At 42.8% G+C, this 24,751-nt stretch overlaps 1 protein-coding gene and 1 pseudogene across 3 annotated transcripts in view; one reads left to right on the forward strand and one right to left on the reverse strand.

The window, feature by feature from the left end:
- Window positions 1-24,751, forward strand: part of ARMH3 (armadillo like helical domain containing 3) — a 187,722-nt gene that overhangs the window by 38,526 nt on the left and 124,445 nt on the right. For both annotated transcript variants that reach the window (XM_084773443.1, XM_084773444.1), the window contains exons 11-17: window positions 1,050-1,110; window positions 4,863-4,909; window positions 5,789-5,864; window positions 8,065-8,158; window positions 13,784-13,885; window positions 19,917-19,975; window positions 23,524-23,589. In XM_084773443.1, coding sequence (XP_084629569.1) covers window positions 1,050-1,110; window positions 4,863-4,909; window positions 5,789-5,864; window positions 8,065-8,158; window positions 13,784-13,885; window positions 19,917-19,975; window positions 23,524-23,589 — 505 coding nt within the window. The remainder of the gene's footprint in view (window positions 1-1,049; window positions 1,111-4,862; window positions 4,910-5,788; window positions 5,865-8,064; window positions 8,159-13,783; window positions 13,886-19,916; window positions 19,976-23,523; window positions 23,590-24,751) is intronic.
- The window catches only part of LOC311592715 (large ribosomal subunit protein uL22-like), a 222,231-nt pseudogene continuing 221,312 nt past the window's right edge, over window positions 23,833-24,751 (reverse strand). Inside the window, exon 2 of the transcript XR_014783570.1 lies at window positions 23,833-24,463. The product of XR_014783570.1 is annotated as a large ribosomal subunit protein uL22-like (transcript). The remainder of the gene's footprint in view (window positions 24,464-24,751) is intronic.

Below are 24,751 nucleotides of genomic sequence, written 5' to 3' on the forward strand. Positions count from 1 at the left end.
TACAATCATGAACCATTTCTTTTTCTTTCATTATTGACTCCACTTCCCAGAGGCCTTGGTGTCTCTTCATCCCATGGATAGGGACGGATTTGGTGTTCTATGAATAGAAACCAGAGATAACTGTAATCCTACTAAGGGCCTGCGTAGTAGATGATTTACATGTTGGAGGGCTTCTAATCACCCATTCTAGCTCCTAAGTAAATGGCACAGAGAACTATTGGATTTATCAATAAGCTTTAGGCTCCATAACTAGGCAGCCATGCATTTAAGTAACCCTCTATGCTAGTCTCACTATTTGCAAGCCATGTGCCCCAAGTTTTTTGCCTTATTGATCCTGTCTGGCCTGTTTCTGCTCCATCAGGACATGTACTTTCTTCCCCTTTCCCCAAGACTGGGATGGAAGCTCCGCCTACCTATCTCCTTTGCCCAGAATTGACTGTCCAGCTTCTTTATTAGCCAATCACAAATAACTGGGGAGGGAAGTTTACACAACATTGATCAGTGTGGCAATATCTGGACTGCAACCAGATCTTGGGCCCAGAATTTAGTACAGAGCAGCAGACCAGCCCCCAGCAGGCCAGCCAGGATCTTTCTTGCTTCTCCTCAGACTTTCCTCACATTCACTTGGGTTTTAAAACTTCAAGTGTGTCCCATCTCCACAAATATTTTAGCTCTTCAACTTTCTTCCTACTTCAAACACAAACAAGGTTTTCACTGTCACAGCCTGAAAGAATTTTCACTGCCATACTTTTCAAGTAATCATCTGTTTGGGAAATAACTGGATCAGCCATATGCTAGAGAGTTTCACACTTGTGCAGCTTGCTTTCGAAGTCTCTCCCAAAGTAGCCAGGCATTTTGGTACACAGTACCTCAAGAGCAGATGGGTGCCTCCCAGCCTGCGGGGGAGCTGCCGTGGCTAGAGCGTCATCATTTAGTTTTCTGGAGTCAGACATTCTAAGAGTACTCTGCCCTCATTACCTAGAATGTCAGGGTTGAATATATACTTGGTAAAAAAAAAGTCCTGAGGCTTAATTTAGTTTTCTTTTTAGGCAGTATAAAGACAAGGAAGAAGAGCATCAGAGTGGTTTTTTTTCTGCTTTAACAAATATGGTAAGTTCTGCATGTGTTTTTCCCCCTCCCACTGAGAAGTACAGGAAGCCTTAAAGGGTGGGCAAATCTGGGCTCAGGCATTCAGGTATCTTTGAGGTAATGGTGTTAGGAGCAGAGAACACATTAGGTTTTATTTGGATGTGTATTTCCTTGATTTATTTACTTACTTAATTTATTTACTTTTTGGAGCTAGAATCTTAGTCTGTAGCTAAGGCTGGCTTGGCACTCATGACAGCCCTGCCCTAATCTTTCAAACACTGAGGTTACAGTTGTGGGCTGCCATACCCTCACTAGAACCATAGCATTTTTAGTAAGTTCCAAAACTAGGTTAAATAGGGTAGATGGGAGCTTTGATTTTTCTGGGTCTGATATTCCCCCCTGATTAGTTAGCAAAGAAAAGTATGACTGAGCTTAGTGGCTATGTAATCCCATCATTGGGAAGGCTGAGGCAGGAAAATTAGGAGTTTAAGAATAGTTTGGATGGCTGGGCATGGTGGTACACACCTGTAATCCCAGCACTCAGCGAGGCAGAGGCAGGTGGATTTCTGTGAGATGAGGCCAGCCTGGTCTACAAAGCCAGTTCAGGACAGCCAGGCTACACAGAGAAACCCTGTTTCCAAAAAACAAAAGGAGAGAGAGAGAGAAAGACACACACATACACACACACACACACACACACACACACACACACACACACACACACACACACACACACACACTCTGAATAGCTTGGGTTACATAAAGCAATCTGATTTCCAAACAAAGAAAGAAGCTGGCATGACGGTGTACAAGTTTAATTCCAACACTTGGGAGGCGGAGGCAGAAGGATCTCTGTGAGTCCCAAGTCACAGCTACATAATGAGACCCTGTTTGAAAGCAACAACAACAACCAAACCAAACCAAACAGAAAAAGAAAGAAAAGTTACACATTAATGTAGACTATTGCTGAGGCAGGCAGATCTCTGTGAATTTTAGGCCAGCTTGGTGAATACAGTGAATTCGAGGCTAGTCAGAGCTATGTAGAGAAACTCTGTCTCAAACAAACAAACAAACAAACAAACAAAACAACAGAACTGAAACTGACACAACAATTGCCTTGCAGTCCCACCTGCTTGGTAAAATGAGGAGGATTACGTGAGCCTACCTATTCAAGACCAACTTGAGCAGCATAGTCAAGACTCCATTTCAAGAATGAGTTGGCTCCATTGACTCTGTAGAACACATAATAGGACGGTATAGATGGGTCCTCCCTGGTGTCTTCTGTGGCCACATGATTCCTAGTGGCTTGATGAGGCATTTCCACTACCATGCTCTGTTTATACGGTGCTGAGGAGTAAACCTGAGCTTTGGGGCTGCTAGTCAAGCACAATGACAGAGGAATCTAAAAAGGGACATATGGGGCTGGAGAGATGGCCCAGCGGTTAAGAGCACTGACTACTCTACTCTTCCAGAGGTCCTGAGTTCAATTCCCAGCAACCACATGGTGGCTCACAACCACCTATAATGTGATCTGGTGCATACTGTATACATAATAAATAAATCTTAAAAAAAAAAAAAAGGGACATATACCTGTAATCTCAGCAGTTGACGGCTGAGGCAAAGCATCAGTGATTTACGACCTTCTCAATCCCTGAGTCCCTTCTCAAAAATACAAAAGAGAGGGCTACAGAGATGGCTCAGCAGCTCAGAGCATTGGCTGCTTTTGAGAGAACCCAGGTTCAATTCCTAGCACCCACATGTCCGTTCACAACTGTGTTAACAACTATCTACTTATTTCCAGGACATCTCACCTCACTTTTTGGCCTCAATGAGCACTGCACACATATGGTGCACAGCCAAAACATCCATACACATAAAATAAAAAAAAATTTTTTGACATGGGGTTTTTCTGTGTAGCCCTGGCTGTCCTGGAGCTTTCGCTATAGACCAGGCTGTCCTCAAACTCAGAGATCTACCTCTGCCTCCTGAGTGCTAGGACTAAAGGTGTGTTCTATCACTGCCCAGCAATAAAATAAAATTTTAAAAGATAATTTTTTGTTTTTTGTTTTTCTAGACAGGGTTTCTCTGTGTAGTCCTGGCTGTCCTGGACTCACTTTGTAGACCAGGCTGGCCTCAAGCTCAGAGAGATCCACCTGCCTCTGCCTCCCGAGTGCTGGGATTAAAGGTGTGCCCCAGATTAAAAAAGATAAGTTTTTAAAAGTATATAAAAAGAAAAAGAGGGGGAATAAATAAATCTAGTGGGTGCTAAAATGTAGACAAATTTGGAACCCATCTTTGGGGGCTTTAGTGTCCAAGTGCCCTAGAGCTGAGACAGTTTAAGTTTATTACACAAAACAACTGTTTCTTCCACTGGGGCAGTTCCTCCTTGTTCCTATACATTCTTACCCCTTTTCTTCTTAAAGCCTGATTTTTTTTTTTTTTAAAGATTTATTTATTATTATGTATACAGTGTTCTGCCTGCATGTACACCTGCAGGCCAGAAGAGGGCATCAGATCACATTACAGATGGTTGTGAGCCACCATGTGGTTGCTGAGAATTGAACTCAGGACCTTTGGAAGAGCAGGCAGCGCTCTTAACCACTGAGCCATCTCTCCAGCTCCTAAAGCCTGATTTTTAAAGACTCTTCTTATAAATGCTTTAACTCTGAGACATTAATCACTAAGTGTCTCAGAGGCTATGTATGGAAGCAGAAATTTTATATTGATATTTGATTATATGAATTAGACACAATTACATTGTTCTCAGCCAGCTTCAATTTTTTTTAAAGGTAGGCTTAGTGAAAATTTTAGTTTCTTTAAAAATCCAGTTATGTTATGTGAATGTTTTTGTTTTAATCCCTGCTTCGGATTGTCCACAGCAGCTGACAATGATTGTCTTGTGCTCTAGGAGGGACGTGATTTTTGCCAGCTTCAGATAGTTTAATTCTGGGGACTCTGCAGAGAGAATAAATGGGAGAGCCCTGAGAGGGCCTGTGGTGGCTGCTGCTCTCTGCTGCTGTGCTTGCTAGTGTTGCTTGGCTGGATTGCTGGATATTCTGATGACAGAGATGGAATTTGTCCCTAGGAGCCCTGTGCCCCTGGTCAGCAGGAAGTAGTCTAAAGAGGTCTAAGCCCCTTTCCCCCCTAACCTTCTTTCTTGCCTACCTAGTGCTGGGGGGTTGGGAGGGATCGAGATGGAGAAGGGTGGTAGATATAAGAACCCAGTAAAGTAGCTAAGAAGTGCTCCTGTAGCAGGCCTAGCCTCATGAAGCCTGGGCTGGCCTTGAGCTTGTCATATAGCTGAGCAAGTTTAAAATGTTTTATTTCCTTTTGAGACAGATTTTGACACTGTCCCTCAGGTTGGCCCCCATTCCCTATGTAGCCCAGACTGACCTTGAACTTCTGAGTTTGGGATTATAGTTGTGAGGTATCAGGACAAGCCTGAAGGGCTTTGTGAGTTAGTTTTTGACTCCAAATAAGCAGCTTTTAGGAAACATGCAGCGACTAGAATGTTTAGGTTGACTGGTACCTTGGCATTGTTTCTAAACTTACCCGCTGAAAGGCTAGATGGCTTAGTAGGAATCTCATTGTTTCATTTCTTAGTTGTAAGTCTTTTGCAGTTTTCAAAGTGGGGTGATTTTTGTGTGTGACTGATGGTCCAGAGTTCCTTGATCTTTGCTGCTTGAATCACTGGTTTTTCGCAGATGAAGTTCGTAGGCACAGAGCGCCTCTGCTGTGCTGTGTAAAATCTGTGATTCTCCTTTTGTCCACAGGTGGGCAGCATGTTCATAGCAGACGCCCATGAGAAAATCTCGGTGCAGTAAGTACTTGGATTTTAGGGCCAGCTCTCTTGCTGAATATGAGAGCAGAGAATGTATCCTCTTGTCAACCTTTTTTCAGATTAAAACTTAAAAAAAAATTATTTGCGAAGTGTTTCTTGGGTCTTAAGCAGCAATGGATTCTTAGAGATCCCTGCTTTAGAAGCTAAGGCTGATAGAGTTCTTGCTTAGCGTGCATGAAGCCCGTGGCTTGATCGTCAACATTAAATGAGCTGAATGTGGCTGGTGTATGCCTGTCGCCCCAATCCTCCTGGGATGGAGGGTGGAGGGCCGTAGGTTCACGACCATCCTCTGCTACGTACTGAGCTTGAGGCCAATCTGGGCAATGTGAGACTCTATCTTTAAAAAAAAGTTTTTGAGACATGATCTCGCTGTGTGTAGTCCTCTGGCCTAGAACTCTGTATAGAGCCTGCTGGCCGCCATCTTGTAGCAGTCCTACTCCTGGCTCCTGAGTGTTCAGGTCACTATTGCTAGCTCTGTCTCTGGAATGACTGATGGCTGCATATCTGCCTCTAGCAGGCCCAGCTGGGCAGGAGTGGGAAGAACTGCTCTAGGGGTTCAGGGTCTCAACCTGTGTGCATTTGCATATGTCCAGAGGGTCAGTAGAGGGGTTGAGAAGGAGAAGCTCTTGATGGTTATAATGTGTTACATTCTCTACTTTTAAGAACTAATCTGGCCGGGCGTGGTGGCGCAGCCTTTAATCCCAGCACTCGGGAGGCAAAGGCAGGTGGATCGCTGTGAGTTCGAGGCCAGCCTGGTCTACAAAGCGAGTCCAGGACAGCCAAGGCTACACAGAGAAACCCTGTCTCAAAAACAAACAAATAAACAGAACTAATCTGATTTGTTTTCTTTTTCTTTAGAACCAACGAGGCCATTCTTCTGGCACTTTATGAAGCTGTCCATTTAAATCGAAACTTCATCACCGTATTAGCTCAGGTTGGTTATTTTAAACATCCCAGTCCTGGCTGGGCATGGTGGCCTGCATCCTTACTACTAGCACTGGGCAGGTGGATCTCTGAGTTCAAGGACAGCCTGGTCTGAGTTTCAGGCCATCCATAGTGCAAAGTGAGACACATCCCTCCCCAATCCCTCTCTCCTTCAAATTTCATTTTACTTATTTTTATTTTTTTGTGATGTTATAGATCAAATCCAAAACCCTGTGCATATCAGGCAAATGCTTTTCTCTGTGCTATATATATCTTTATCTCTTTCCTTGAGTTTCACACAGATTCATTCTATTGAAAAGCCCATTTAAACTCTGGTTTGCATTAGTCAGTGGTAGGAACAGAGTTGCGTTAGTTGCCTGTGCTGTGTGTTGTCCTCACTGGTGTTGAAGCAGTCTCAGGGCATGTGAACGTAATGGCTGGACTGGTTTACTGAGGCCGTTACCCTCTGAGAGAGTTGAGATCACTGCATTTCACCTTTTGGGATCTGCTGGAATTATTTGCTCCATGAGTTAATGGACTTTTCTCTTAGGCGGTCTTTTTTATAAATCTTTATGGAGTTACAATGAGATACTATAGGCCAAGTCATTTATGCTGTTCTCTTAGCAGTTCCCAGAGAGAAAAAGTAAAAGCTTTCTAACTAGGATGTGTTCAATAGTATACACACATTGAAACTAAGAAGACATTAGACACTTGTTCATCTGCTTAAGGGGTCTCTTCAGTGGTAGGTACAGGAAGAGACTAAAACAAGCTAGGACCATAGACCAGGGACACTATCTTAAAAGACTGAAGTGCTTTTATTTTAATGGTACACTTTTTAAAGTATGTGTGTAAGTTTCTTTCTTCATTTCTCCCCTTTCTGCCACTTTTTAGTGGTTCAGGATCTCACTGTGTAGGCCTGACTGGCTGTCCTTGAACTCGGAGACCCACCTGTCTCTGCCTCCTAAACACCATGCCTGGTGTGTATGTTTCTTTTAAAGTAGTCTACCCATAGAATTTTAACCAAAAAGTAAGGCTATGTTTGGAAACAATGTGCTGCTTTGGACTCTTACTAATTTCATAAGACAGTGTAAGAAAGTTTATCTACTATTCCATAAATGACTTAGAGGAAGTGAGAAAGATAAAGGGCTGGCAAAGGGGTAGAAGAACGAAGGGCTCTAAAGGGGCTGCTCCTGAGCTCCCTTCCTTCAGCTGATGTTGCTGAGGAGACCAAGGACACAGCCGTCATCTGTGCTGTCCATACTAGGTATCTTTCAAACCTCTGCTTTTACATTTTACACATGCTTTCATGTGCATATATGTTGGGGGAGTGTTAAAGTGTATACACGTAAGGCCGGGGAGTGGTGGCGCACACCTTTAATCCCAGCACTTGGGAGGCAGGGGCGGGCGGATCTCCATGAGTTTGAGGCCAGCCTGGTCTGCAGAGTGAGTCTAGGACAGTCAAGACTACACAGAGAACCTGCTCCCCCCCACCCCCCCAAATAGTGTGTACATGTAGAGGTCAGAGGATAAGTTTTGGGAGTTAGGTCTATCCTTCTACCATATTGGTTCTGGGGATGAAATTCAGATCGTTACCTTGGCAGCAAGTACCATTACCCTCTGAACCATCTTGCTGGCTCATATGCTCTCCTTGCTGCCATGCCCCCGCCCCCCCCAGACAGGGTCTCTCTGTGTTAGTCTTGGCTGTCTGGACTAGCTTTGAGCTTTGTAGACCAGGTTGGCCTCGAACTCACAGTGATCCGCCTGCCTCTGCCTCCCAAGTGCTGGGATTAAAGGTATGTGCCACCATGCCTGGCTCATTTTTTTTTGTGTGTGTGGAACAGCAAGGCTGCCATCAGCATACCTCTTTTAATGGTTCTTAGCATCCCCTGGTTTACTTACATCTATTTGTAAATTCTATGGTCATGAAAATAGCCCATACATCAATTATTTATTTGTTTGTTTGTTTATTTATTTTAAATTTATATGGCTGTACAGAAAAACATGTGCAATGGAACCCAAATTTCAAAATGAAAATTAACCCACAGTATTTGCTGTTAGAAGCCTGGCAGGCACCAGTAGTAATTAAGCATTCATGGGCACTATGTGCAGGTCCTCACTTTTGACCCTGGAAAGCCAGTAAGCATGGTTATAGAGGATTCTTAAAGAGAGCTACATGATCTGTTTTCTTACCCATCTGTGTCCTTTTTTAGAGCCATCCAGAAATGGGGCTGGTGACAACCCCTGTCAGCCCTACTCCAGCGACCCCAGTCACACCACTTGGGACTACGCCACCCTCCTCTGATGGTAAGTCCACCACTTCTATTGTGTTCTTGGTTAATATGATTTTAGACTCCTTCCTTCCTTCCTTTTTTAGGTTTTTGAGTAGGGTTTTCTTTGTAGCCGTTGCTGTCCTGGAACTTACTATGTAGAACCAGGCTGGCCTTGAACTCAGAGATCTACCTGCCTCTGCCTCCTGAGTGCTGAGATTAAAGGTGTGCGATAATACTGACTGGCTGATTCTAGATCTTTAAGGGTTAAGCACAACTGTATTGAGCAAATAATACAGTTGTTAGTTCTTTTAATTAATAATTCTTTTAATTTGTGTAAGTGGTAGTAAGCATTGGTATACATTGTAATCCCAGCTACTTGGAGGCTGAGATAGGAGGCCTGCTTGGTTTACATAGTGAGTTCAGGGCCAATCTGGTTAACTTGTTGTAACCCTTTCTTAAAATATAAAATGGGATTGGAATATAAGTTAGTGGTAGAGTGTTTGCCAGCATGCATGAGCCCTAGGTTTAATCACTAAGACAGAAGAGGAGGAAGGAGGGAAAGAGTAATGAAAGGAAAAAGAAAAGGAATAATTTGTGAGCTAGGGCCTGGGTCAAGTGTCCAACATTTCCAGTATTTGGGAGTCTAGGATGGAAGGACTGTAAGCACAGGGATTTGAGATCAGCTCAGGTGGTGTCTTTAAGAGAAGAAGGAGCCGGGCGTGGTGGCGCACGCCTTTAATCTCAGCACTGGGGAGGCAGAGGCAGGTGGATCTGTGAGTTGGAGGCCAGCCTGGTCTACAAAGCGAGTCCAGGACAGCCAAGGCTACACAAAGAGACCCTGTCTGGGGAAGGGGGGGTGGGAGAAGAAGGAAAGAAACAAAGTATATGATGTTATCCTTTAGGCCTTCTGAAGTTCCGGAGAAGATTTTGGAAAGATAGTTGAGTGGTGTATTTCTTTTGTGTGTAAGGAACTTGTAGGGCTGAAGAGATGGCTCAGTGGCTAAGAGCACATACTTTTGTTGCAGAGGACTGGAGTTCCGTTGCCAGCACTTACATCAGACAGCTCTCAACTGCTTGTTATTTACCAGAGAATGCCTTTAATCCCAGCACTCGGATGCAGAGGCAGATGGATCTCTGTGAGTTCAAGGCTGGCCTGGTCTATAAAACTAGTCCAAGATGGCCAAGGCTGCCAGAGAAACTCTGTCTTGAAAAACAAACAAAAAATTTACCAGAGAATCTAACACATTGTCACTGCAGGTGCATGCGCTCGCACACACACACACACACAGACACACACACACACACAGACACACACACACACACACACTTAAAAATAATAATAATAAAAAATCTTTTTTTTTCCTGTTTTTTTGAGACAAGGTTTCTCTGTGTAGTCCTGGCTGTCCCAGAACTCAGAGATCCACCTGTTTCTGCCTCCCAAGTGCTGGGATTAAAGGTGTCTGTCACCACCACCACCACCTCCCAGCTAAATATAAATCTTGAAAGAAAAACAAGCAATTTATTTAAAACCCTATATGGTTGTAATACCTGTAATCCCAGCTGGAGGAGCTGGAGGCAGGGGCATCAATTCAAGACAGCCTGAGCTACATGAAACATCTCAAAGAAACTACTAATTAGGGCTGTGGTAGTGGCACACTTTTTTTTTTTTTTTTTTTTTGGGGTGTGTGTGTGTGTGTTTCGATACAGGGTTTCTCTGTAAAGCCTTAGCTGTCCTGGACTTGCTTTGTAGACCAGGCTGGCCTCGAACTTACATCAATCCACCTGCCTCTGCCTCCCAAGTGCTGGGATTAAAGGCATCTGCTACCACCACCCGGCCTAGTGGCACACTTTTAATCCCAGCTCTTGGGAGGCAGAGGCAGGTGGAAATCTGTGAGTTTGAAGCCAGCCTAGTCTACATAATGAGTTCCAGGACATCGGGCCTACATAATAGAGAAACCTTGTCTTAAAAATACCCCAAACGATCAAATACAACCTGAGAAACTGTATAACCTTGGTTCATCCTCCTTAGGTAATCTTAGAATTCTGAAACAGGAAAGTGACTGAAGAGCTTACTGATGTCTGGCCTCAGCTAGTTACTCTTGGGTGTTTGACAGGCTTAGGGATGTAGCTCAGTGTTAGAGTGCTTCTCTAGCATGTACAGGGCCCTGGATTTGATTGCCAGCACCTTATAAAAGTCTGGCATGGTGGCACATTGCCTGTGATAGATGTGGAGGCAGGAGGATCAAAAGTTCAAGATCATCCTCAGCTGCACAGTGAGTTTGAGACCAACCTGGGCTTTATGAGACCCTGTCTGAAACAATTTTAAAAAAATGTACATCAATACTTGGTGTTATATTTCAAATGATGAGCTCATTTTGTAGTGTAAGAAGTATAAGAAATAGATGGCTTAGAGGTTAAGAGCATCGGCTGCTCTTCCAAAGGTCCTGAGTTCAATTCCCAGCAACCACATGATGGCTCACAGCCATCTATAATGAGATCTGGTGCCCTTCTCTGCCATGCAGGCACACATGCAAGCAAAACACTGTATATATAATAAATAAATAAATCTTAAAAGAAAAATTTAAAAAAAATAAAAGAAATATCTAGCAGGGCCTGGTGAGGCACACCTGTAGTCCCAGCACTTGAGAGGCAGAGATAGGCGAAGCTTTCTGAATTCGAGGCCAGCCTGGTCTATAAAGCAAGTCCAGGACAGCCAGGGCTACACAGAGAAACCCTGTCTCAAAATAAAAAGAAAAAAAAAAAAAAGAAATATCCAATGTTGGGACAGTTATGATGGTTCAGTGAATAAAATGCTTGCTGTACCAGCCAGATAGCTGTGTTGGATCCCTAGTTAGGCCTTCATATGCATGCCATGGCACACGCGCTCCCTCCAGCACCAACAATCATGCTTTCTATAGAGAAATCCAGCTTTGATCCTTTGTTCTCCAGTTCATATATGAAATGCCCCTCTTTGTTTCTTTGAGTTTTTTATTTTTCTGTTTTTCTAGTCTTTTTCTTTTTTTTTAATGGTTTATTTGTTTTATTATGTATGCAGTGTTCTGCCTGCATGCAACACCTACACGCCAGAAGAGGGCCTTGGATCTCTGGTCATGAGCCATCATGTGGTTGCTGGGAATTGCACTCAAGAACTTTGGAAGAGCAGCCAGAGCTCTTAACCTCTGAGCCATCTCTTTAACCTTCTTACTTCCAGTCTTAACTAGTGCTTTGCATATGGTTATCAAGCTCTTTTCCATTCCAGCCCTACTTTCGTTGTTGTTGTTTTGATTTTCCAAGACGGGGTTTCTCTGTGTAGCCTTGGTTGTCCTGGACTCACTCTGTAGACCAGGCTGGCCTCTAAACAGAGATCGGGCGGCGCCTACTTCCCTGAGTGCTGGGATTAAAGGCGTGTGTCACTACTGCCCGGCTCAGCCCTGCATTTTATATGGCACTTGCGCAGTCACATTTTAAGGCAATAAGCAGTAGAGAAGTATGGCAAGGAGGCGTCACTGATATTCAGATCTGTGACAGCAAGTTGGATCTGTTTAGAGCTGAGAGCCAAATCCTAAAATATCTTAATGACAAGAAGCATAGTGAGGATTGCCTACTTGTCCGTTTATTCAGGTCAGTGGATACGCCAGTGGAAATACTGTACTTTTTCCTTAAGGATGAAGCTTGCCTAGTTACTGTGGATATCCAAAGCCGTGTGTGTGTGTGTGTGTGTGTGTGTGTGTGTGTGTGTGTGTGTGTGTGTATCTCCGTTCCATGTGATGGTGCGGTTTGGATGCTTCAGAGAACTGCTTTTCAAACTGTTGATTGGAGCACTGTACCTACATACTCGATGATGCAATGGCAGGATTTGTGCTTACCTACAGCCACTGAGCGTTTAGTCTTCCAGTGGGAAGATCAAGTTAGCCCACTTTGAGATGACTGTCTCCTTTGACAAAATCTACTGGAAAGAACTGTAAAGCCAACCATCAAGGGATGAAACTTGCTTAGGAAGGAGATTTTAGTTTGTGAGGGATTTGATTCTGCCTTTATTTTATTTATTCATTTTTCTTCTTCTAACTCATTTCCTTTCTGTAGGGGTCCTAAGTATTATATACTTATTTTCAATTTTTGGTTTTTAATTATAGTGCTGTTCTGTAGCCCAGTTATATTTAAAGGTATGTCACTGGTGCTATTATTTTTAAAAGCCAGCAGTTAGCTGTAACATTTGTTCGCAGCTCAGACTTGACATTTGACAACTCCGCCTTGGCATGAGAGGACTTTCTGGTAAACTAAAAATACATAGAGTTCTATATTCCTACTATATTATGTAAGATAGTTTTCTAGTTATCACTGTGTGTGAGTGGGGTAAAGCTTCCACTTACCAGTTAAATAACAAGGGATGACTATGGGTTCTGAGTTCAAATTGGCTGTGGTTTGAAATGATAGCATGTGGTATTAAACCATAACATGAATTAAGACCTTCTAGGCTTACTTGTTGTTTTTGAGGCAGGGTCTCACTCTATAGCCCAGTCTTTCCAGAAAATATTTTACTATTTAATTACAAAAATAAACTTATCTTGTATTTGTTCTTGGGGGCCAAATTATGGGAAAACAGCCAAGAGTTGGATATACTAATTTCTTCCCTAAGGTTTTTTGCTGTGTGTTGTGGAATCATAATGTGCAGTGTTTTCCATTGTTAATAAGTGTCCTCTGCATGCATTGTAGTGATTCCAGAGGGATCCATTATGGCTATGAACACATATTATGGCTAATAGCCCAAACCTATCGTGTGCTCATAGTTTAAAATACAGCAGAAAGCTGTAGATTTTCAAATGTCCCTGGGCTATCTTGAGGTTATTTTTGTATAAGTGTTATGTTTTAGAGACTGTTAAAACACTTAACAAGCTGACTAAATCTAACTTAAAGTCTTTGGATCTTAGGAACTCTAGGTCAAAGCTGTTGTAGTTGGGTCACTTCTGGTCTGATTGCCCATTGTTCACTGGGCCCAAGACTCTGAGAGGCTGGGAGAGTAGGCAAAAGATCCTCTTTTGTAAACAGAGGCTAGATATACGAAATTCCAATTCCAGGTGCTAAATCAGGGATGTCCACTTGTTTGCTGTCTGATGCTATATTTCAGGTTCCCTTTGAGAGGGGAAGAGATTAATGTAGGCTTTAAACATGGTTCTGCCTCAACTTTTACTCCTTTTATCTTGGGTACTTTTAGGGTAAGGCCTTGTTCTCTATATTGAGCAAAATTTCTCATTATTAGGAATAACTCTTCCTTTATTTTAAGCAATAGACTCTTCAAAGCAAAGTCATTTATGCTCAGCATAACTTCTTCCTTTAGTTAGAAATGACAACGCCTCAAAGAGGACCTTGAACTGTTGATTACTTGGGGCTGATCAAAATCCTTCCTAGGATATTAGGAGAAGAACTTTCTGGACCGACCCTAGATAAGAAAGAAGGCTGACAGGCTTTCGGGGAGTGTGGGGTAGAAGGACTCTAGAGGCCTAGTAAGAGTAGCTAAGGTTTTATGGAAAGTGCTGGTCCTCCTTCTATTGTGGGAAAAGCTTATGTAGTCATTTTTTTGCCTGCTGGCAAATTGGCTATGTGGGTAGAAGTGTTAGGTGGAATATGTTATGGGCTAAGTGTTTTATTTGTTCTATTCCAGTTATAAGTTCTGTGGAACTCTCACTGGATGCAGATGTACAAACCAGTAATCTACTGATAACCTTCTTAAAGTATAGCTCAATTGTCATGCAGGACACGAAAGGTAAGACATGCTGCCTTGGGAGGTGTGACGGGTGCCTGACATCAAAGAACAGTGGCTCTACTGAGGTTTTGACAGATGAGCCACTTGAGGGGGGGGTGGGCTTCTATGTAGGCGATGGACCCAGCTTCCGGAAAACAGCGATTTCTTACTGCTGGGTGACAACTAGGTGGTGTTGGGAAAACCTGCAGTTTGAGGAAAATGCTTAAAAATAGAAAAGGAAAAAGTTGATTCCCACAAAAATTAGCACATCTTGGTAAGTGGATGCAGGCTCTGCTGTGTGGGCAGGTGGGTGGGGGACGAGGACACATCGGGGAATTCCCTTCTGAAGACAAACACCACAAGCATCAGCTTGTGGTAGAATTAGAGGTCTCTTATGCAGAGGTGAGATTCAGAGGAATGCATTTCTATTCACTTAAAATAGGAATGTCAGTACTAATCCTAGATGACAGCCTGGAAGAAGAAGAGAATTGAGTGTCGGGATTGTTTTTCTTTTGAGCTAAGGGTCTTACTGTTTAGCCCAGGCTGCCTTTGAGATCCTCCTCACAGCCTCACCAGAACCCAGGACAACAGCATAACACTCATGCCCAGCTGGGTGCTGGGAAAGGGTTGTTTTTCTTTTGATTTATAGGCTTTCTGTTGCTAACTAATCTTGTTACAGTTTTCTTCTTCTTCCTCCCCCCCCCCCCTTTTTTTTTTCTAGACAAAGTTTCTCTGTATAGCCCTGGCTGTCCTACACTCACTTTGTAGATCAGGCTGGCCTTGAACTTATAGCGATCCACCTGCCTCTATTAAAGGCATGGGCACCATGCCCCACCCCTTTTTTGGTTTTGATCTTTGTCTTTTTGTTTGTTTTCTGAGACAAACTATTATATATGTAAAGAATTGTACAATGATCACCTGCATCCCACTGACATTTTGCTGTATTTGGGTTTGCCTTTAAATCTTTTTTGTATTTTACTGCTGTTTTGGCTGTATCACTTTAAAGGGAATGTCAGACTTAACATTTAATACTTTGGCGTGCATCTTTAAAAATTAAAAACATTTCTCTGGATGCCTAAAATGTCATTATTGTATCTAAAACAAAACAAAACAAAACAACATCAATAACAACAACAATGGCTTTCTAATAGCATATAAAATTCAGTCCATATTTAAGTTTTTTCAGTTATCCCTCAAATCTTTCTCTTTTTACAATATTGACAGTTACAATATTGTCAATTTAAGTCAGATTTAAATTTTCTTTGTTTTTAAATTTTAAGACAGAAACTCATTGTATAGCCCTCTGTGGCCTGGTACTGACTATGTAGACCAGTCTGGCCTTGAACTAACAAAATTCACCTTCCTTTGCCTCCATAGTTCTGAGATTAAAGCACGCAGCACCAGGCCTGGTCCTGACCTTTGACCTTCTCCCTTTGCCCACTGAAAGCTTCTTCCCAACCAGTCCCCACCTTCCTTCCTTCTTTTAAAGATTTATTTACTTATAGGAGTATCTTGTCTCCATGTGTGGGCATCAGATCCCATGAGACTTCAGTTATGGAAGGTTATAAGGCGCCGTAAGGGTGCTGGGAATTGAACTCAGGACTGCTGGGACAGCAGCCAGTGCTTGTGAGCCATCTCTTGACACTTCCATGCACCCCTGCTCCCATTCTCCTTTCATGTCTTCTTTTCTTTCTTTCTCTCTTTCTTTTTTTTTCTTCTGAGACAAGATTTCTCTGTGTAGCCCTGGCTGTCCTAGACTCGCTTTGTAGACCAGGCTGCCTGCAAACTCACAGAAATCTGCCTGTCTCTGCCTTCCAGAGTGCTGGGATTAAAGGCGTGCGTCACCATGACCGGCTTTGTGTTTTCTCTTTGTGTGTGGCCTACTGAGTTTAGTATGGTTTGATTTTACGTGTATGAGTCTGAAAGCAGTTTGTGCACCACACGTCTTATCTTCTGGCTCTTACATTCTTTTTGTTCCCTCTTCTCTGATGTTCCCTGAGCTTTGGAGTGAGTGACATAGCCGTGCCAGTTAGAGTACTCTACCACTAACTTATTTTTGACACTTTGGCAGTAATGGGTTTCTGCATTACCCATGGTGACTTAGTTAGGGTTTCAGTGCTGTAAAGAGACTCTATGACCACAGCTACTCTTTATAAAGGAAAACATTTAATTGGGGCTGGGTTACAGTTCAGAGGTTTCGTCCTTTATTGTCATGACGGGAAACATGGCAGCAAGCAGGCAGACAGGGTGCTGGCGAAGGAGTTGTACATCTGGCCCCACAGGCAGCAGGGGGAGGGAGAGACACTGGGCCTGGCTTGAGCATCTGAAACCTCAAAGCCCACCCCCAGTGACACACTTCCTCCAGCAAGGCCACACCTCCTTTTAGTGTCATTCCCTATGGGCCTGTGGCGCCTATTTCATTCAAACTATCACACCAGGGCTGTTGCAGTAAGAGCGTCTCTGATGAAGGCTGGATGTAACACTAGTCTGGGTATAAACATGAGCGTGTTTCTGTCTTTGTCTTTTCCATTCCTTTTTTTTTTTTTCTCTTCCTTTTCTTCTTGCATCTCAAGTATTCCAGATTGGCCTCAGACTTGTTCTGTTGTAGAGACTATTATCTGTTCAGAAGTGCTGGAGTTACATATGTGTGCTACTATGCTCACATGTAGTCTGTGAATTAACTTATAGTCTATGAATGACTTCAGATTTCCATATATAAAAGCCACCTTTATTGTAGAATCAAAAATTGTTAAAATCAATTGTTTTGCTGTTTTACTTTGTATGAGGAGATTGTATTGCCTCTGAGTTGATCTGAGGCTCCCTTCAGCATGGTTTGTACTTTAGAAGGCTTTTGTTTGCCAAGTGAGCAGATTTCTTTTTTGAGGATTTTTAAAAGTCGGGCATGGTGGCACACACCTTTAATTCCAGCACTTGGGAGGCAGAGGCAGGCAGATTGCTGTGAGTTTGAGGCCAGCCTGGTCTACAAAGCAAGTCCAGGACAGCCAAGGCTACACAGAGAGACCCTGTCTTGAAAAATATAACAAAACAAAACAAAAAAGAGTTCTAGAATGGAAGGAAAGACCAGTTTCGGGGGCTCTGGAAAGAGAAGAAAACCCTGGAGACAGAGATAAGAAAGGTGAGAGATTAAAAAAAGAAAGAAAGAAAGAAAGAAAGAAAAAGAAAGGTAAAAGATCAGCATGGGAAATGAAGAATTGGCAGAGCTGAAAGGAGCTTGGGTGGGTGAGTCTCAGCTGTGCTACGTTCAGACATTGCATTAGCTGTTGGGGACCTCTCCCTTGAACACATCTGGTGATATTCTTTCAAGAGTAAGAGCTACATATACGGGTTAACTACATGCGGATATTCCATGTCCCCAGTGCCTAACAGAACACTGGGAGCTGCTGAGCTGGTTCTTTGAGACTTGGCCAGGTGAGATCTGGCAGGCAAGGATAACAAGGCTCTTGTGTGTCTGAGTTCCCTGAGGCTATTGCTTCTTTATGGAAATGAGTAGCCTCTTCCTTTCTCTACAAATAATGTGGCAACCACAGAAGAGAGAAACTGCATGGATGTGACCCAGAAAAGTGAACTTTTACTTTACTTGCTATAACACAGTGAATTGAGACTCTTGAAACACATTTTTCGCTCTATGAGTTATATAAGCCTCTGTCCTGGTCACTTCAGGTTCATAAATACAAGTCCAAATTAAGCAATAGCCAGTATGGGTGGTCATAGTGACTGTAGAATGCAATACATCTTTGCCAACAGGCAGTTTAAATGTGGCAAAGGACAAGGTTAGGTATGATGGATAGTTGGTTTAAAAATGGCTGTTTTGTGACTTCATCAGCCTAAGCCCAGCTGTACCATGCCCTGCCTACAGGATCATAGTATTATTGTTACAGGTATTATAACTCTTACACTTCATGTGTGTGCTGGAGATGAAACCTAGGCCTTGCCCATGGTAACCAAATGCCCTCCTACGCAACCACAGCCCCAGTCTCAGATTATGACCTTAGATGCAGTAGAGCTAACATTTTCTTTGTCCCAGACAAGACATCTTTTTTTGTTTGCTTGTTTTTGTTTGAGAAAGTTTCTCACCATATAGCTGACTGGCTTGGAACTCCCTCTGTTTTCCAGGCTTGCCTTGAACTCACAGAGATCCATGTGCCTCTGCCATCCAAGTGCTGGGATTAAAGGTATTTATCACCATGCCTGGCTCTAATATACCTTTTTAAAAAATGTATGTATCAGTTGGAATCTATAAAAGTTCTTTCCTTTAGATTTATTTATTTATTCTTTTTTGTGTGTATGTATGGCATATATGTATGTGTGCGTTGCATGGGTGTGCTGTCAGAGGGGGTCAGGTCCCCTGGAGGCAGGGTTACAGACAGTGTCAGTTGCCTCACATGTATGTTCAGAACTGAACTTGAGTCCTCGGAAAAACACTCTAAACCACTGAGTGATCTTTGCAGAACCCTATAAAATGTCTCTAATTGGCTTGTATGTTCTGAAGTATAATAAATAGTATAGTAATAAAATTAATGTGAACCTGCTGCTCAATTTTAAAAAACAGATGTTATGTTATTGAAGCTGCCTCCTCAATCCTTCCTGTTCATTCTCTGGATTTTATGCTTTCCTTCCCTTGTTTTGATTCTGCCTTTAAGTCCTTTATTTTAATAACTCTTTGGTATTTGTGTCTTTGGTGTTGTTACCTGAAAGAGAAATCTTCTTGGTCTTTAGAGTAGGCATTAGGGTTGGGCAATACGGTTCTTGTTTACTGCTAGGGCTCAGGAATAGCTGCATACTGGCCACTCCAATATCAGACTCAAATTGATGGAAGTTCATTTGACTGCTGAACAAGAACTAACCAGTTAGGGTCACAGTCTGTAAATTCAGACTGTGACATTGGTAACGAGAACTGACTAGTCAGGGCCATGGTTGAAACTCAGGAATCAGACCATGACATTGGTCTGCTTCTAAGGCATATTCTTTATAAGAAAAACCATAACCAGGTAACAACTAGATAACCAGGTGGGAAGCAAGGAGGAGGGCAACATTACATCATTTTGACCAATTAAACACAAGAAGAATCCATTTTGTTCTGAGCATAATGTACCCAGGTAGCTAGACAAAGCATTTTAAGCTGATTGGCTTGGGATGTAGGGTAGGGGAGCTCTTGGGGGCTTTCCAGCTTTCTTTGGGAATAAGGAACATAGCAGGATATTGCAACCTTAACTCTAATAGAAAATCATTTATCTTTAACCCAAGCAGAACATGGATTTATCATCTATTGTTCTATTCTAAGCAGCAAGCACTGAACCTTCCTGGTTTCAGGCACGTAGGGCCTAAAAACTTGAACTTAATTTCACCTTGTAATTAAAATGGTTTCTGTTATGCTAAGAGCTGGTGTTAACAGAGGAGCTACGTCATGCTAGGAACCTATGCGAGGGCCTATGGAGTTGAAGCAAGTTAAACAGGTTATAACACTTACCACGTGTAAGGCTCTGGGTTCAGTCCCCAGCACTGGAAGAAAACGCATGGGCATAAGAATAGGAATGGTTACCAGGGTTATGTCTTGGGCAGATATTTTACAGGTTACCACAATAAAGGGAAAAAAGAAAGAAAGAAAGAAATTTGAAAAAAGAAAAATATCTGGGAGAATTCCTTTGCCTAGGAGGAAAGCAAGACTCACTTTAGTACCATCTTGGTTTTGGGGTGTGTGTGTGTGTGTGTGTGTGTGTGTGTGTGTATGTTCCTTGAGGTTTCTCATTGGCTTAGAGCTCAGCAAGTAGGTATAGCTGGCTAACCAGTAAGCTTCAGGGATCCTGTACCTATCTCCTCAGTAGAGGTTAAAGTGTGTATCACAAGTTTGTTTGTGTTTTTACATAAAGTTGAAGTCCCCATGCTTGTAAGGGGACTGACTGAACTATCCCCAGCCCTTCATTCGTGTCGTTTGTGTGAACATATGACTGCTCCTTTTTATGATGTGCATCTTTGTCCTCTATTGACATGTGGTTGAATTATGTATAGAGAAGAGTTTTTCTTTTCTTTACAGATGAACACAGACTTCACAGTGGCAAGCTCTGTCTGATTATCCTTACATGTATTGCTGAGGTAGGTCTTCCTGTGAGCCTTGCATGTAGATTGCCTTCTTCCAGAGCACTCTTTTCTGTCTCATGGCTTGAAGGTCTTTTGTGTTGTCCATCTTTTTCCTCCAGAATGTGAGCTTGCAAAACAGGGCCTGTGTATTGTTTGGTACACAGTACAGGGTCAATTAGCATTTTAAAAGAAATTAGTAATGAACCTCAAGGTGCTGGGACATGTGGCTCTGTCGAGTGCTTGCCTAGCAATCATGAAGCCCTGCCTTTGATTCCCAACACCACATAAAAAGCCTATCATGGCACAAGCCTATACTTTGAGCACTTTGGAGGTAGAGGTAGGAAGATTAGAATTGCAAGGCATTCTATGGCTATTATAATGGGTTTGAAGCCAGCCTGGGAATAGATGAGATTCTGATATAGTTTGAGAATCAGATGGGTGGTTCTGGCTGGCGATCGATCCATCTGTCTCTTTTTTAAAGACAGAAGGTCTGTTATAGTCTGAAGACAGAAGGTCTGTTATAGTCTGGGCTGCTCTTGATCTTCCTATATAGTTGTGGATGACCTTGAACTTTTGATTCTTTTGTCTCTACCCACTGAGTGTTGGAATTACAGGCACATAGTGAGATTAAACCCTGAGATTAAAGGCGTGCGCCACCATGCCCAGCTTTATGTGGTGTTGGAATTGAACCCAGGGCTTTATGTATGCTAGACAAGGCTATACCAGCCCCATGTGTATTCTAGCACTTAGCATTTTTAACCTTAAAAGATTTAAAACTTTCTAGAAAACCAATCATTTCCCTTTGAGCTGCCCTTTTGTATTTAGTACATTTAAAAAGGAGCTAAGGTATCTTGGGGATAGAGGAGTGGAAGGAACCCAGAAGAGAATGATCTCACTTTGGTGTAAACAAGAGCTGAAGGACAAAGAGGTGTGTATGAGTGACTTTTCTCATTTCTGTGACCAAATTCCCAGTAAGTTGAAATTTACATGTGGGAGAGATGGTTCAACTGGTACAGGCGCTTGCTACCAAGTCTGATGATGTGGGTTTGATGCCTGGGATCCATATGACGGAAAGAGAGAGCTGATTGACTCTTGCACGTTGTTCTCTGACCTCCACATGCACACTGTAGTGCATGTGCACACATTTACACACATGATAGTGTAATGTTTAAAAAATGGACTTGAAGGAGGTTTTCTTCTGATTCAAAGTTTGAGGTGATACAGTCCATCACAGAGGGGAAGACATGGCTGCGGGAGCCTGGGGCATCCTTTTCACAGCGTATCCACAGTCAGGAAGCAGAGAGAGAGATGATGTTGGTGCTTATCATGTAGGCTTTCTTCTTTTTCTCCCTTTGTTCATTTTGAGATGGCCCATAGGGTAGTACCAGACACATTTAGGATGGGTCTTCAGTTCCTCAGTTTAATCTCTTATAAGACCCTCATAGGCATACACGGAAGATGTCTTGCCAGTGACTTGAAAGCAGGTTCTCTGTGAAGATGGACTATGGAGGAAAAGACGCTTCTTTGTGAGAAGGCTCATTTGGCTGGATCAGCTAGACTCAAACTCTCGGTTGGTGGGTACCCAAGCATGATGGGACTTGAGCAGCTTCAGCTCTCCTTTCAGAACTCCCTGCCTCACCTTTGTTTTGTAAAACAGCAGTCAAGGTGGTCCACAGGGTGTAGTGGTCTCACTGTCCCTTCTGTGCTCTCTGGGGAAGATGAGCTTATTTTACAAGGCTGGGGGAGGCTGGTTCTAGAAGAGCTGCTTATTAACAGTGGGCCTTGTATAACTACTTTTCATAACTCTTTCAAAGAATATCCTTAAAGGAGCTGTTTTCACAACTTGTAACAGTTCCTAGTAATTGGAGTCTGTAGGCATGTCAGATCTCAGGATGGCGTTGGGAAGGGGCCAAGGAAGGGATGCTTATTTCCAGGCCACTGTGGGAAGAGTTTGATGTGGGAAGGAGAGGTGGGGCCTTGCCTGCTTCTGTGCTGCCAGTATAGCAGTTGTTCCCTGCTGTGCTGAACTCAATTCCCAGCAGAGCGCAGGTTTTCCTTGTTCCCAGAGCTTCATGTGACACCTGCACATGCGGCCTCTTTTCCCTATGAGATCCTCCAAGCTGTCACAAACACAGCTGACTCCTTGGGCAGATGGGAAGGAAGAGAGAATAGGAAAACAGACTCCTCTGAGCATTTGTCTCAAGTTCCTGGATTTGATTTTTATTGTATTTCAGTTTCTCAGAGATCTCTGACCATTTAAAGAGGTACTAGGAAATTATACTCAATTTCATGGCTGAAGTAAGAGGCTGCTATAACAGCCCTGGGCTTAGCACTTTAGTTCTCCAACTGATGCTGAACGTAGTCCATGAAGGTCAAGGGTTTGGCCTGAGGATGCATGTTAGTTGGCCGGGCACCTGGTTCAGTCTCTACCTCTGCATGAACCGGTCTGCCTATACTCCCAGCACTCAGAGGTGTTGGCGAAGGCAGGAGGGTCAGAAGTTCAAGGCTGTTCTTAGGTTCATAGGGACTGGAGGCCAGTAAGCTAGAGACTCTCTTTTGGGGTTTGGAAGATGAGAGAGGAAGGATTTGTAGGATGTATGGTTACAAATGGTTGCCTGCTTGCCTGCCTTCCTTGCTTCCTACCTTCTAGCTGGGTGGTAGTGGCACACACCTTTAATCCCAGGACTCAGGAGGCAGAGGCAGGCCAATCTATGTGAGTTCAAGACTACCCTGGTCTAGCAGTGAGTTCCAGGACAGCCAGGGCTACACACAAACTCTATCTCAAAAAAACCCTAAACCAAACCAAAAAACAACGATAAAGAAGCCCTCAATGAATCTTCCTGCCTTCTTTTGTCTTTCTCCCTTCTTACCTCCATCCCATCTTTTTTTCCTGCCTTTCTTCTTCTTCTTCTTCTTCTTCTTCTTCTTCTTCTTCTTCTTCTTCTTCTTCTTCTTCTTCTTCTTCTTCTTCTTCTTTTCTTCTTTTCTTCTTCTTCTTCTTCGGGTTTCTCTTGGCTGTCCTGGACTTGTTTGTAGTCCAGGCTGGCCTCGAACTCGAAGAAATCCACGTGCCTCTGCATCCTGAGTGGTGGGATTAAAGACATGCGCCACCACACTGAGCCTCTTTCTGCCTTTTAAAAAAAATTTAATTATTTGTGTGTTTGTGTGTATAAATGCATTGCATGTGTACTTGTGTGTCTTGGCTTGCATATGGAAGTCAGAGGATAAATTAGGATTGCATCCATGGGCTGCACAGATCAAACGTAGTTCATTCATCAGACTTGGTGGCAAGTGTCTTTACCCACTGAACATCTCTCCAGATGCCCTTCCTTTTTTCTTTTTTGCCCTTTCTTTTTTTTCTATCTTTATAGTATTGCCATCTTTCCACAGAGTCTCATGCATCCTAGGTTGGGATTAAATTGGCTGTATAGATCAGGACAACCTCAAATTCCGGATCCTCTATCTCTGCTTGCCAAATGCTGGAGATTATAGGCTTGTGCCACCATGCCCAGTTGAGTTTCTTAAATACATTCATCACATCTTACCTTTTCTATTTTTATTAGGATCAGTATGCCAATGCATTTTTACATGATGACAACATGAACTTTCGAGTCAACTTACATAGAATGGTAGGTGTGATTTTACATTTACATCTTTAAAAAAGTTATTTATTTATTCTGTATATAGTGTTTTGCCTACATATAATGCCTTCATACCAGAAGAGGGCACCAGATCTTATTATAGATGGTTGTGAGTCACCATGTGGTTGCTGGGAACTGAACTCAGGACCTTTGGAAGAGCAGGCAGTGCTCTTAACCCCTGAGCCATCTCTCCAGACCTACTTCTTGTTTTTAATAGACAAATTTTTGTGGTTGGATGAGTTAGAATGAAATTGATTTTTTTAAATCCGCATTTATTTTTTTGCTGAATTTATTTATTCTCATGCCATCAGTTTTTGTTTCTTTAGTTTCTTCTGGGATACCTTTTTCTTCTGTGCCACCTCCTCTTCTGGCGCTGGAACAGTGTGCTCCTTTTCAGTGAGGATCATCTTGATGTGGCAGGGAGAGCTCTTGTATGGGTTAGTTGGGCCATGGGCTCTGTAAGTTCATCAGCACATCTTAGGTGCCTTGTTCACCTGGACATGTTCAATGACCAGGGAATCTACATTTAAACCCTTAAGTTCAGCATTGCTCTCTGCATTTTTCAGCATGTGCAGAAAATACCTTCACTCTTTTTTTTGGCCACTGACCTGAGTCCAGCCGCACTGTTTGGCCTGGGCGCACCTCTCGATTCCACCCTTATACTGCCTGAATGGCACACATTGCTTCTTTAAAGTGACATCTTTCATCACTCAGTGGCTTTTCGGATATGCATACCCTTGATGGCCTGGGCAGTTTCCCAGGTGTTCTTAAAGTGAACACGAACATTTGAGCTTATTGATTTGCATGATTTTGTAGGGTTTTCTGGGTCAAGTGAATAGCGAACCATCTTTGCAGGTCACCTCTGGCTGCTTACAGGAAGAATGAAATTGATTCTTAAAGAACAAATGTAGCTGGATAATTGTGCCTGAAGGCTCAGGGCATGATCCCTTTTCAACAGATCTGTGTCTGTCCTTAAGTTTTTGTTGTTGTTCGTTATAGAGCTGTTTCTTGCTGTGCTAAGGATAGAAAGACCCACAACCAAATAGCAATTATACTAACACTAGAGTGTATAATAACACAAATTTTAAAAAAGAGCTAAGTCTAAACCTTTTATTTTCAAAATGTAGCATTTTTAAATTATTTTAAAAAT

This window comes from Acomys minous (assembly GCF_964271855.1).
Source record: "Acomys minous genome assembly, chromosome: 2".
Lineage (NCBI taxonomy): Eukaryota > Metazoa > Chordata > Mammalia > Rodentia > Muridae > Acomys > Acomys minous.